The 15648-nt window shown below is 34.2% G+C and overlaps 1 protein-coding gene across 1 annotated transcript in view; it reads right to left on the bottom strand.

Annotated features, from left to right (window-relative positions):
• Positions 1 to 3478: 3478 nt before the first annotated feature.
• Positions 3479 to 15648, bottom strand: part of LOC106457519 (fibroin heavy chain-like) — a 20572-nt gene continuing 8402 nt past the window's right edge. Inside the window, exons 4-6 of the mRNA XM_013916948.2 lie at positions 6220 to 6318; positions 5734 to 5826; positions 3479 to 4423 (exon numbers count right to left, since the gene is read on the bottom strand). Coding sequence (XP_013772402.1) covers positions 3938 to 4423; positions 5734 to 5826; positions 6220 to 6318 — 678 coding nt within the window. The 3' untranslated portion in view covers positions 3479 to 3937. The remainder of the gene's footprint in view (positions 4424 to 5733; positions 5827 to 6219; positions 6319 to 15648) is intronic.

A 15648-nucleotide genomic window follows, 5' to 3' on the forward strand; every position in this document is an offset into this window, starting at 1 on the left:
TACTCTAGTCGCTAGTTAATCATCTTCAATTATCCTAAATTATCCTAAACGTGGAGCTAAAATGATCTTACAATGTGCACTTAACTCTAAGTTTCGTTTCTCAGGTATTCTTCTAATTGCTACATACAACTTGCTGGTCTTTCTTGGGAGTGGCTTATTTAAAGTATTTGTCATGAGTCTAGTGGTTTGGATACCCAGATAAAAGTACTGTTCAGTGATCCTTATCTGTTGTCTTTATTTGTGTTATACTCTAAGATCTTGTTTAAAGAAATTAAGCCTCAGAGAAGAAAAACGAAATTATGACAATTACGAGTCTTAAAGCTATTTAACGAAATAACTTTTTTAGATAACTCTTATTATAAAGCAAAAGTATAATCTATTTTCACACTATGTTAGGATTTTAACCATCTCTAATAGTGATAAGCATAAATACATAAAATATGCTAGATGTACATGCACAGGGTCCCCAAAAGTATTCTTTTTCAAGATTAAATAAAACCAGAATTAAGAGTAATAATTATTTATCTATCGCTTTTGATGTTCATATGTCATGTTGTGTTGTAACCTACAGAATCCATGATTATTTTCGTGATTCATGGCATTCGCATGTTTTACTGACGTCACAACAGCACAAATTGCAACGTTAAGCATCCCTTATGTGACATCATTTTAGTATTTACTGATTGACTGACTGCCAACACACTACTATATTGTGGTGTGAGTGGTTAAAACAGGTGACCCCTTCTGACTGCCTTCGGATCCTTTTCGGGGGTAATAAATGGCACTTGAAATGGATCGAAAACTTTTACAATTCGTAAATATCCATACAAAGCTCTGATAATTGAAGTACCTTGATTTTGCCTTTTTGGTTTATCTGAAGGGGAAGTGTTAAGATTCATAATTATAAAATGGAAAGTATAATAATCAAATTTTTAAAAGTTTCCAGAAAATATCAGAGTAACAAAACGTAGAAGAAAGTTATTCGGTATGTTTTTCATATTTATTATGTATAATTGTTTGGGATGTCTATTATATGAAATTTTTAGCCATTTGACGTGTATAAGATTTAATTTCGTGAACTAGTTATATTTAATACTATGAAGCTTCATATATGAACATTTTTTTTTCTGTGAGTTAGAAAAAATAATACCTAACGAGTTTTATTGTTTAACTTTATTAATATCAATGTTCAGCTTTAGGTCTCATACCATAATTTGACGGTTGTTAAAGGAAGTAGAAATTTAAAGTTAGTTTCAGTTACTTTCGTAAAATGTTTGCGATTAGAGTCCTTAGCTATTCTGAATCAGAAATACAAATTAGTTTGATATTTAATGAACATAAGATGTTGATTTCACTAATAAATATACATTTTTTATTGGAATAATTAAAAAATAGATTCTGTAAAAATATTTGTTATGAATTATCATGAATAAGCATTTTGTCCTTGAAAAGAATCGTCATATTTTTAACTGATATTAAATTTGCCGCTTCCCAGTGGCACAGTGGTATGTCTGCGGACTTCTAACACTAGAAACCGGGTTTCGATATCCGTGGTGGGCAGAGCACAGATAGCCTATTGTGTAGCTTGTGCTTAACTTCAAATAAACAAATAAACAGTTAAATTTGCAATAGTTATAAACCCAAATGTCAAGTTACTATAAAAATAGTTACTTTGAGCTTTTCTAGATAAATTTGGGATTTAAAAACTCTAACAAAGTTGAATGAAACAGATCTATGTTTTCAAAGATGATAGATAATTTTTCATGGTAAAGATCATTTTCACTTTTCTTAGATCTAACGTCAAACACCGCCGCACATATCATGGTTAGTATATTTTATCATAAGGAAATGTCGACTGTAACGTAAATTTTAACAGATACATTCAGTCTCTTTATGTGTATTGATACAATCAGAACCAAAAACTGATGGTTGAACGCTGTAAGTTTTATCTCGTACAAAAACGTCAAAAACGCAAGTTATCATTTTATGAAAATTTAATCATTTACAATTTATAAAGATTTTATCAAATTGAAATTAGTTAAAACGTTTTGAATTGGGTCGACACGTCGATATTAAAATATATTATTTAGTTATTTCACTTGTTGAAATAGCTATAACAAAATATCTTGACGAATCATCCTTGTTTAATTTGAGTATAAAATAAACAAATTTCAGAAGAGTTACAATAACAAAGAAATTATACAACGCTGTTATCTTCCACTAGGTTTATTGAGCCTGATGACGATTCTTGAAGATGGTCGAAAGATAGCTCCCATAGAAAATTTATGATGCAAGTTTAAACCCGTTGTTATTAAAATTCTTTTTAAGTTTCTGCGGTTACAAATATGTTTGGAAAATCGTAGTTATTCTTTCAGGAAGTAAAAAAGGGAGCAATTTTATGTAAATCTAAAGTTTCAAAACATATACAGTTACTATGAAATATGTAAATAGTAGGCAATATTATAAGGTAAGATTATCAAAACTGGCTATAATCTTTTAAAACCTCAAAAATGTACAAATTATTTTTCTAGGAAAATGAAGTAGGTTATCTTAATCTAAAACGTAAAAGGATGGTCTTACCTTATTCTTAACATCATCTTTTTTTCCTTTTTTTTCTTAATTACATTTTGTGAGTTTTCGTTTAATCTTTTTCAGATTTCAGTGGTTAAAAACATTTTGATTTTCATTAAATTAAATCATAGAAAGTATTATCTTAAAATATTAAAACGCTTGTAAACGAAAAAGAAGTTCTTATTACATTTCGAAATGAATGTTTCTTATCACATATACTGTCAAATTTTGTATATTTGTAGAGGCTGTTATGAGAGCATAGTATGTTTCGAGATTAAGCCAGATGGAGTTTAAGGGCAAATTATAACTCAAAAAACTTCATCGTGACATTTAGGGTAACATGCTTAGGGTAACTAATATGAGTTATACCTTATAAATTTATAGAAGTAGTGATAGACTCATATCTATGTTCCAGAATTGAACATTACTGTATCTTATTCCAATGAAGGGGTCATAGCATAAAGTACTCTGTTGTCATTTCATATGTCTGGAAGTTATACAGTGTATTATGAGTATATCGTGTGATGTTATTTGAGGTTTTATAGTATAATATAGTGTGAATGCAATTTATAATTACAAAAACATGGCTATATGTACTTATATATGTTATGGATTTAACAAATTTGTGTTTTTGTGAAGTACTTTATAAGATATGCTTCTTATGTATACTTGCAACGTATTAATTTATATTTTTAGTGTTAATGATTTGAAAGTAATTACATAAATGAAACTTCTTAAGCAAAAATAGTCAAGCAATTTACACGAATCGACAACTGTATTTACAGTATTGTTGGAAATTTAATTTTACATATATATATTGATTGGCTGCTGGGTATTTCATAAAACTTGAAAAAAATATCACTTCTAAAACTCAACTATTATCAAACAAGCACCGGAAAAAGACATGTTTGAGCTAATATTTAGTTTATTTTAATACCGATAATTTAAAGAAGTATACAGACGCAGTACAAAGGATTTTAAAGCAAAAGAATATATGAATTTCCAGGTTTTTACATTTGAAACTTTGCAGGGCAGACAAACCACAAGATAGGCTAAAGAATGGAATTTCTATAGTGGACATCATACTTAAGTTACTAGAAATTGCATAATTAAAGGAAAACGTTTACCTTCTGAACAACTAATGACCTTGTTTGCGTAAGAAAATTAGTTTAAAATTTAAAGTTTGTTCAAAATTTTGATGATTACCTATTTAATTTGTAGATAAACAAACACAATTATTCTCACAAAGAGACAAAATCATTCAAATAATATTATTTTGTATATATTTAAGGTTACAGCTTTCTGTATTGTGACATGCTATAAACATGCTTACAATTTACAAAATACACGTTTCATCATTGACAACTCAGTGATGAATTAGACCTCCCAGATGGCCTAGTCCATATCCTCCAAGGTAACCTAGTCCATGTCCTCCCAGATGTCCTCCGAAACCGAGTCCTAGACCAAAACCACCAGCTAAACCAACAGCTGGTCCGTGAGCAACAGCAGCTACGGCAGGAGCGTGGGCAATGGCAGCGACAGGAGCGTGAGCAACGGGGGCAGCATGAGCTATACGGACGGTAGCAGGACCAACTGCAGGGATTCCAGGCTGGCTAGAGGCTACGACAGCGGCGGCAGGAAGGCTGGTGGCAGTGCCCTGTTCGTTGGTATGGATCTTGGCGCGGAATCCAGCTCCATCAGCCACGTAATTGACGTTCCTGGCCCGTCCGTCGATGTCTCTGATGGTGTAGGAACCAACTTGGTTGCCGTGGGCGTCGCCAGCTTCCCAACGGGAGTTGGAGGCGCCAAGAGGATCCACAATGCGGTAATTGAATCTGTAGTTACCAAAGTCCTAAAACGAAACCAATAAAAGAAACATGTTTGAACAAAAGAGCAACGTTCAGCCAAATCTTAATAAATGTGTAGGCATTGCCAAAGTTACTAAATTTGGATTTCAAGAGAGACAAGACACGTTTATCTCTATTGCAGAAGAAGATGGCAATTAATATGGAAAATAAGGTGGAGAATGAAACGATCTGAACCAAAGTGTAAAATGGTTATGAAGAAGTTGATGATAACTCAGGGCGATACAAAATGAGCACACCCTAATATCATGCCATTAAGTCATGTTGAGATTGCTGCTCAGGTTTAGTAATATTTGCAGTTTTACGGTTATGCAGGCTGTTATGATTTTTTGCTCCAAATCTTCCAGGTTTATGGACGTGTGAAAATCCTCAATTGTTGATGTATCTCAAAAATAAAAAATTAAATAAAATAAACGACAACAACAAAGTCTAGTAGACATAGCAGTGGTGCAAGAACATGAAAATTTGCAGGATCCCCAAATAACAAAATCACTTCAACAAGTTGTTAAGACATTCTTAACCAATTGTTATAAGAAAAGCGTTTGTTTCTTTGTTTATGTGTAAGTAATAACTCTGTATCGCTTAGTTACGGGAGAAGACAAACCAATATTCTGTCGAAACATGCAGTATGTTCCACCATAAATAAATCACTTCATTACGCTGGTAACTCGTTGTTTGTCTACTTATTATTATATTAGCATAATGGGCTTCCTTAAACAAGTTTAAATTGTGTTGTTTATCAAATTCCTAGTATATCATTATTTTCAATGTATAATGCAAGATATATATATATTATATAAATATATATGTTACACATATATTACTATTAATAGAACATAATTTTTCTTTGGTGTTAAGGAGGGGGGTGTTTACAAAGATATCTCTGTTGATAAAAGAATATTCAAACCTTAATGATATAGTATGGTTATTCGCTATATCATTAGCTACTGTCGTTGTTATATAATATCTTTGGTTATATTCGAGCAAACTATGTTTGATATGATTTTTGATAACCTTAAGTGTAACTCAAGGCTCTGTCATGTATTGTAATAATTTAGATTTTAATTATAACTTCTATAAACACCCTGTCGTCTTTAGACTTGAGAGTGAAAACCCTTAAATAATGCAGCCGATAATGACAATTATGGTACAATTAAGAGAAAAGTAAAACAAATGTTAACCTTTTTTTTTTATACTAATGAAGTTATAATTCACGGATTAAGATGGTTTCAGAGTCAAACGTAGTTTTAATATTACCGTATCATTCTGTATTATATACCGTTTTTAATATACTTACGTCTTGAGCACGAGAACTTGTACTGACACCGCCGGCAATGCCATGGTTAAATCCAGCTCTGGCAACAGCAACAACGGCAAGCAACACAGCAACCTGTACAAATTGATTTTCATTAGTGGTACATTACTTGTCACTGTGGAAAGAATATATTATCTTGTATTTTGTTAAGACTAGATAGGTATATATTTGAATTACAGAGCTTGTTTGTTTGTTTTGAATTCAAGCACAAAGCAACACAATGGGCTATTTGTGCTCTGACCACCACGGGTATCGAAACCCGGTTTTTAGCGTTGTAAGTCCGAAGACATACCGCTGTGCCACTGGGGGGAGGTAATTACGAATCTTAATCGATAATAGAATAACGATAGTTATGCTTTGTCTACAAAGTAGAGCTTAGAAGAAATCAGTTCTCAAACAAACAATTATCTAAAAGAAACAAAAAATAATTTTTTTTCAAGAAAGTAACGTGATTTTTCCTATACTTACCTTCAGCATTTTGGAATAAGAGAAACTTGGTTTCAGTTCACTGGAGAAGGAGATACAATGTGTGGTGCGAAAGTGAGTTCCACTACCTTTTATATATTTCTGATGTTCGATAAAACAATTCAATTCAAATAACCAGGTACAAGGGTAAAGAAACCTTGATCGGTATTATTATTATTTTTTGTTTTTACCTTCATCAATTTAGAAAGAATGTTGTTGTCTACCTTGAGTGTATTATATATATATATTGAAATTAGGTGTAAGCAAGTATTTTGGTGTGTTTCATATAACAGTCATACTAGTTTTTATGTGAATTATTCTGAAATTCCTCCGCATGCAAGGTCGACCGTATACACAGATTTTTGATCTAATAGTTCTATAATAGCCCAAATCAACATTCCTTCTATTTAGCGAAACCACAGCCAAGGAAAAGGGCATCGGAAATAACAGTTTTAATCATATATGTTTCCACAAGTATTATGCACGTTTACAGTTAAGTATACCAAACCTTGTATATGTAGGTCAAATCTCTCTGCATTTATGGAAGTTGTGTCTCTTATTTTCTTTTTCTTGCCTTAGACTTGAAGCGCCCCCTATGACCAAATCAGAACTTTTCTAAACCAATATTGTTCTTTCGGTAGTACTCAAATGTATCAAGACGGATACACGTAATAGAGCACATTACTCTGTAGTTATGGAATGTAGTTATTATTTATGCTCATTCTTTATTACACAGTGGAGGTCAAAACAATATTTTTATTCTTTCATTCTTTCGACTAATTGGAAAGCGTAAACATACCAAAGTGTATGATTGCAGACCTCGCAAATCTTAAGTTGAAAATAGTTAACTAAATATTTTATCAGCATATTTCAACTATTTAAAACGTTCAGTACTGTTTTTATAAATATTGAAAAAAAAAAGAAAAACAGTCTCCAAATGTACAAAGCAAACCTTTCCAATTTCATTGTATTGCTCAATCTTTTAAGACTAAATTGTATTAGAATGTAATTTTATTGTGTGAAAAAATTTTCAAAAAGTTCACTTCATTATCCTTTGCTGCAGCTTGTAAAATGGTAGCTGCATTGTTGGGCAATAATGTTAACTCATGCCGATCAGACAGAGTACGAGTACAATAGACAATGCAATGCAACTATCTCTCTTTTAATGAATTTTTATGGAGTCAGGCTGAGAATTATACGTCACTTATAATATATATATGAGTTTGGCATGCCCAATGTACTTACACATTGGCCATATGAAATAGAACCTACAAATCGAAATACGGAATAAAAACAATGATATGGATCGGTAAAACATTTTAACTACAATATAAAACAACGTGAAAGATTGCTTAAGAATACACTGATCGTCTAAAATCATCCTAGAACTAAAACAATAAAATTATTAAAAAATATATTATAAAGTAGCAGTACCTAAAATACAACATTATAAAAGAAGTAAAATAAAAAAAATCCAAGTAAATATCACGCAAGATACAAGACAAATTAATGAGATAAGCATTCTTAATCACAATAAACGGGGAAGACCACAAGTGGAGCACACCTTTCTAGGAGCATGTATTGGATCTTGGCTTGAGCAAGGACATATTGTGCAGGACAACCTAACATGTTATTGTTTGACTGGATGCGTTACATTAGTTTTGATATGATGGTTTGCTAGATTTCAGTTGTTTGTTCGGCCTCATCGTACTAAGAAAATCGTTTTGGTTTTTATGTTTTTCAAGATATTGTAAATCTCAAAGGACCCTTCGCACAATGTTGTATTATTGTTTACCGTTGTCACGTCTCAGTTTTGTTATCAAAAACAGTTTGATATTCTTCTAGTAAAGAAGATATTCATAGTAATGCAAGTGCTTTGACAATGGATATCTGAGACATTGTATCACAATGAATGAAATGTTCAACAAGTTCCATAATGAAGGGGGTTGTTTCTAGCTGCCATTATGTGTCTTATAGAGCCACCAGATAGTACGATCTGCCTGAAGGATCTCGTTAAGAAGCTATCTGCTGGAAATTTATTTAAATACACCCTGTTTAGTTGAACCCAGTCTTATGTTCACGATAATAAGTATTTCAACCTCTCAGGTAAAACTAAGCTGTCATGATGAGCTGATTACCTAGAGTTCTACTGAGTTAGTACAAACACCACTTTACCTTTACATATATTCACAGATGCATACGAGATCTTCAGTTTTAGAGATTCTTCCCATCCATTGTTGCTTCTTGTTACATCAGCCTTAGAAATTACTTCAAATATTACTCAATCGTCGGCCCAGCATGGCCAGGTGGTTAGGGCACTCGACTCGCAATCTGCGGGTCGCGGGTTCGAATCCCCGTCCTACCAAACATGCTCGCCCTTTCATCCTTGGGGGCGTTATAATGTGACGGTCAATCCCACTATTCGTTGGTAAAAGAGTAGCCCAAGAGTTGGAAAGGATGACTAGCTACTTTAGTCTTACACTGCTAAATTAGGGGCGGCTAGAGCAGATAGCCCTAGTGTAGCTTTGCGCGAAATTCAAAACAAACAAACAATTACTCAATCGTCATTTGAAAACATAATAAAAAAGTTAAAATCAGTTTTAGAGACAAAATTAATTGTATTTCAAATTTGATCATCCTACTTTAATTCATAAACCATTTTAAGATACTGGATCGTTCATCAATTTGCCACTATGAGTAATGACACAAGCCCGTTTTCCCAGTTTTGATCATACTACTAGTAACTGCTGATATCGCATTACATTTGTCCTAACTTTGGGAATAGCCTGATACTAAATAGGTATCATGATGATGTCAGTGGTTGGTAGTTTCAGCATTTGCATTACCCACTCATTTTTTCCTAATTGACTTGGTACTAGTCGTTTCTGAGAACAGGTTACGTTACCTAAGGCAATTGAATATATGCTTCCCAAACTTTTACCTTTTTCTTGTTAGTTAAATATTCCTGTTTATAAAATTAACCGTTTAAGATTTCGTATTGTTCTTTGAATACGAGTTTATTTTGTAAGTTTTTCATCTAAGTGTTATCATACTTCTTAACATATATCACTTGACTGCTGACACAGTGAAAATATAAATTTTGATTAAAAAGTTAGCACACAGGATCACATACAAAAGTTGTAATGATCTCCAAACAAGACCCAAAACTCGAGCGTGTTCAAATAGTTCATTAATATTCTTCAGGAGAATAAAGGGTTATGAAATATATAGGCACGGATGACGATGGTTATTAGCAAAGCTTTAGATTTTGGGGTTGGAGATGTGGGTACATTTTGTCTTTGACTTGATACAGATTTTTTTATTGTGTATTGCAAGTCATGTCTAGTATTTTTTATTGTTTTGCTTTAATTTATTTAATTTAATAAATTCAGTATTACTTCAAAATTTATATTGCTGACCCTTCCCTTATAAAAGGAACATGCCAAACACTCTTTGAAGAAACCAGTTTTAATCTGAAGATATTATAAAGTAGGTAGGAGAGAGAATCTTTAGACTGTAACCAGGATTAAAACATGAGTAATTGGGAAGTTTACTGTTTTTGCTAGTGTGTGTGTTCACAATAATGATTCTAATTTAATAAATGCCATTTTCTCTTGGTAGAAGTACTCATGACCAAGAGTGAGAGTTTGCCGCTGAGGCTAGGCAGATGTAAGAATGAGAGGTCGAATCTAGGAAAAGTCCTTCCTTGACCAGACTTTTTCCAATGATGATCCATGACTTCGATCTTTCTGCAACCACAGATTCAGGAAGATCAGCCACTGCATGGTGCACCCAGAATGATAGATAGGGCATTGTCCCTAAGGATATATAATCACACAAGGGAGGCATGGACAACTGGCAGAGGAATGGAATCTGGTGAGTGTCAGAAAGTGGACAGTAATCAGCTAAAAACAATGTATCACTGGTGGATAAAGTCTTCTAATCGGAGCTGTTTACCAGAAGGTGAAACAGTGAGCAGCAACTGATGAATATTGCAAACCACAAGCCGAAGAGAACCTCTCTGAACTAGGAGGTATCCTACCAGGGTGACTGTGGATTGTGATGAAAGTTAGGGTTACATTAAGTTTCAGGATTACCTGCCAGAGAAACAAATCACTCTGCCATCCAAGACTGGGGACTGAATACTATTCAGAGGGTCAGAGTCAATGAGTATGCTTACTGCACTGCACTCATGGTGGTGGTAGTACCTCATTCAGTTGAAGGCTGAGAACCCACAAGGGGCATTCTTTAATCAGCATCACATGGTCTTGTTAGTGAAGCCTAGCAGGATTTTCCCTATTGTTCAAATATGTAGTGAAGAAAAATATGAACCATATTGTGAAGGTTTTCTAGCAGGTAACTGTGTGGAATGGCTGATCTCAAGAGTAAGCTGTCCAACACCTAATATTGAGCTTAAATATTCCTGCCCTGGATGCCATCAAGCATTTTGATGAGGAGCAATTAAAAAATATGGAAACAGTTGTGGCCAATATTTGCTGTTGGTTCGATCAAGTGGAGGGTCAAAATGATCTTTGGGCTGAGTCCAAGGCTCAGATGAGGAGCATCGCCGAGAGTCTGGCTACTTATGTGAATAATATTCATCATAAGCATAGTAAGGCATATCCTCTAATGGTTTTGGCAGATTGGAAAAACGTCCTTGTGGATCAATTCACCAAGGAGCTATCATGCAAAACAATGAGGTACCACCTGGATGTGAGGTATATTATCATCCTTACAGTGAACATTTCCATCATGATCGGGTAAGAAATGATAACTATAAAAATATTAAAAGACAAGAAGTAGCCTGCAGTGGTAGCTGCTGAAGCTTCATCTTGGACAGACTGTTATGCTTAGGTACCTTCATCAAGCCAAGATGAAGCCATGTTGAGGGTTAAGCAGCCACCTGTACCTCCTGATGCTGTGGTTCAACTAAAATGGTTTCCTCTAAATGGACAGCGCTTTTTAGGTCCTCCTATGGTTTATATTTTGCAGCATGTTCTGATAATGTCTCCACCTAGACGCCATCTAGGATGGGAAAGTAAAGCATCTACTTCACTTATGGTATGTTGAATCTCTTGTGAGTTTACTGCCCATACTTTGCCAAACAACCATGTAATCAATGCTATTGTTTCCAAAAAATAGCTCAGTTAGTGCTGGAGAATCATCAACACCCATACATCGCCAAGCAGGAGGATGAGCAAGATTTGGTTTTGATTAATTGCTCAGCAGGTCCAGGAGAACCATTAGCAAGTAGTAAAGGCTACTGATACAGATCTGGAAAATTAACAGACACCAAATCTGGCCTGAAGACAAACCTGGATGAGTATGAAGACAGTTTTCACTAAAATATTTTGTAGTCAGCCAATATCTCTCAGGAGTGTGGAGCTTGTTATGTACGTGTAAGAGTACAATGATGAGAGATTAAATTCCTGGTTGATATAGAAGCATCCAGAGTAGGGGTAGATTTTGTCATATATCAGTCCCACCAAGTAAGACCACCACTCTGGCTAGTGGATACCAAATTAATTCTAGTGAATGACAATGGACTATGTGTGAATGTATAGGCATATCTACAACTGTGTCTAGGAGATGTTCACAGAAAAAAGGCAGTTCTCTTCAATTTCAGATCTAGCCTTGACATCCTGTAAATGGATATAGTGTGGAAATCATCAGCAATTTTTGCCTGCATAACTGATAAACAGATTATTATGATAGAGTTTTCCAATGTTAGCCAGATGGAGCTCAAGTGCAGTGGACTGCATGAGTATATGTACACAAAAGAAATCCAGTGCTGTGTAATGTGGTTATTGAAGTAATCCTTAAAATGAACTTTTCCTATATAGAAAAAAGCAGCATTAGCTTGGGAAGTTAACTGTTTAAAGTAGGATGAGCTCTTGCTGCTTTTCTGTAATGGATAATTAGCTATTCAGCTTTATGTTGGGAAACTCATTGATGTGGTAAACAAAGTGGAAATACCCAAGGCTAGCAGTAACACTAAGTTTGCAACCATTGCATGTTATCTGAAAGCAAGTATGTAGCTACTAACATGTCTTCGATCAATGGTTGACAGTTTTGGAAACAATCAAAACAAAACACAAAAAATTACCTTAATAACCTATTGGTCGAGTATGGGTCGAACAATAGATATTTACCACAAACTAGGTACATGCAATATATGTCTAATTAAGCAACTGCTATACGAGAAGATACATCAAGAATCTTTCTTGATTTTAGATGGATGAATACTTTTACTTCCGTTGGTAAATTTCTGGATGTGTTGGAAATTTCCTATTGGTTTAACACTTTAATCTGGCATTCAGATAATTGCTTTTAGAGATGACTTGTATGAGTTTCACATCACTCCACTCAGCCTGTGTAATATGTCTTCCACATTCAAAAAGCCAATAGAGCTCTAGCACTGAAAGAACTGTAATAGGTCTTTGTCTGTAAAATTTGGATGTTTGATTGCACATTCAAATCTGTGAGTGAGGACCTGAGAAAAGTATTCAACAGATAAAGAAAGTAGCCTTGAAAATAAAATCAGGTAAATGCATGTCCATGCACGCAGAAGTGAAATTTATTGGCTATATTGTTGGTAGAGATGGAGTCTGTACAGACTCAGCCAAATAGCAGTAGTGAGAGACTGGCCTTAATCCGTGATCAAGCAAAAAGTTGCAGTTTCATTGTTTTTGTGTCATGCTATCAATTTTTTTGTGGCTATCTTCTACAGATGATGCATTTTGGATGGAGTGGAAAATGTGCATAATAATTCTGATTTCTAAAACTTCCTTTAATGGAAGCTGCAGTGCTAGTGTATCCAAAACAAGATAGCAGAATCTTATTGGACACTTATGCTAGTGATAATGGATTTATAGCAGCGTTAATGCAATTGCTGGATAGAGTATAATATTTAATTGTGGATGCTAGTCTTATATTCGTGGTTCATAAACGCAGGTATTGTACAATGAAAAAAGAACTATTTGCAGTTGTCGTCTTCATAGAACTCGATTGCTATTATTTGTATGGTAAGAGGTTCATTCTCTGGGTGGACGATGTGCTGATGAAATAGTTAATACATTTCAAAAATGCAGAAGGGATGATAGAATGTTGAATAACAATGTTTTAAGAATGTGACTTTGCCATAGTATATTGACTCGTCCTACTGATAACTTGTTTGTTTGTGGAATGTTCTGATTCTGGTTACTATGAGAGAATTGAAACCATTTCCACCATAACAATATTAAGAAATGAAATAGGAGATTCTATTAGGGTATGAATGCCACTATAACACTTTAGGAGCTCTGGAATGAGCAACTAATGGGGCCATATCTAGCATGAATACCACTTGTTGAGGTAAGGCTTTGTCAGCATTTAACCTGTGGAACGTATCAGGCAAAAACCCAAAGTTTGCAGACTTTCCTGTAGCTAGTGATTCACAGAGCTCTAAGGCAAGAAATTTTCCAAACTTTTCATAACACTAAGCTTGGAAGGCACCAAGATTTTACCTACACTTGTGCTAATGTTTGATGGTAGTTCTTCTAGCAACAATAAAGTTATCATCTTTGGCACTGGTGTGAATACTTTACAATGTATGCCACTCAAAGGAATAACTAGCCAAGACAGGGTAAACTTCAACAGAGAATTCATGCACTGGCTTTACCAGGAGTTTGAAGAGGAGAAAAATATGTTATAGGAAGATGAGGATGCATTCCAAGTCATGATGAGGAGAAAATAGCTGAAATTACTTATCTTGCTGTTCATAATGAACCAGATGAGGAAACACTAGAATTAAAGGTGAAAGACAGCTCCATCAGTTGTTCAAACCACTACCACCAGTCTTCCAGTGAATACAGGTGTCATTGTCAGGGAATTAGGACAGTCAGTGATTGAGGATCATTAACTAAAAGAAAGGGACATTCCTTGCTTTCCAAGCTATCAAGTGATGTTCATAATTCAATGTATGCACTATATTGTCTGATTTGCTCTTGAGTATTATACAGCTAGAATAATTTGTTTATTGCAAAAATAATGAGAGTGAAAGAAATCAGTTAACCTTTGCTTTCAAGGTATCAAGCACAGCTTTCCCTACAGGAAATACCCACTGGATATTGAATGATAGCTGCCTGATCAACCTCATATGCTAGGCCCATCATGTGATTGAAAAATCAATGAGTGAAAGGGCATTTTGATCCTTGCTTTCCAACCCACTGAATGATAATATCTGATGTAAAACATTATATGTGAACTGAATGGAGTATAACTTCTGATCCTAGATTTCCTTCACATGCGTAGACACTTCTATATTATAGTGAGGTACTTGTGTTTGATTTGAGTACATACTGTGTTTATATTATATAGGAATTAATGAGTATTTAATAGCACAAATGAATAAATTGAGCAGCATGTGTGTTGTAAAAAAGAATTTGGGCTGAGAGTTTAAGACATTGTGATTACTAGCCTGGAATGTGCTATGTAAATTTACAGTGAATCTGCTATTTTTATTAATGCAAATAAGAGGATACTTCAATTCTGACATTTAAATATTTGGTAGGAAGTGAAGTTTCATAGAAGAGATAAAAGTATCAAAGAAAAAACACTATGTCTAAGATAAAATACAATATTTAGAGTAGTGCAATAGATTATCATTAGATCAAATCGAAATGTTTATGAGTACGTGAATTTTTGAGTAGTGAACTCAATTCACAGACAATGGCTTAGATACCATAACAAAAATAGATTTGGTGTACTCAATGTTTTACTTTTCTGTGATTGAATATTTTCATTAATGCAGATTGAAATATGTATAATAAACACACAACTTTACTGAATATTTTCTTAGCACATTTTCAGTATAAGGTGCAGCTAACATGCAGGCTTTGAATGTATTAGACAGAAGGAAGAGCAGAGAGTAACAATCACTTTGTATCTCAGAGCAAAACCACTATTAAACTTCTAACTGGAAGACGTTCCTTAAGGACAGATAACATAAATGTTAGTGGGTTTTAATGATGAAATGTAAAATATAGGTTGGTATCACTAAATCCGAGTCAGCGCATGTGTCTAGCAAACTACATGAGGTGTTTAGACCCCATTCCTTTCTACTGGAATCATTATTTATAATGTTAGTGGATTTTAAGGGTTAAATGTAAAGTAAAGATCACCTAACCTGAGTCAGCTTATGTGTCTAGCAAATAATTTTGCTTTTTGAACCTCATTTCTTCCTACTTTATCCATGCAATAACAAGATTGTAGAGCAAGGAATGAAATTAGGTTAGAGAGTAAAGCCGTGTTGTTGTTTTCTGGATAGGGCAACAGAAAGCAGCATGGCTAAAAGTATTTTTCAAGTAGAGAATCAATAAAACCTGGTAATAGGGAAGTTTGCAATCATTAGGGTGTTGCGTATTAGAATTTCGAATAGTCCGAAGCCGAGTT

The sequence above is a fragment of the Limulus polyphemus genome, unplaced genomic scaffold (assembly GCF_000517525.1).
Source record: "Limulus polyphemus unplaced genomic scaffold, Limulus_polyphemus-2.1.2 Scaffold17, whole genome shotgun sequence".
NCBI lineage: Eukaryota > Metazoa > Arthropoda > Merostomata > Xiphosura > Limulidae > Limulus > Limulus polyphemus.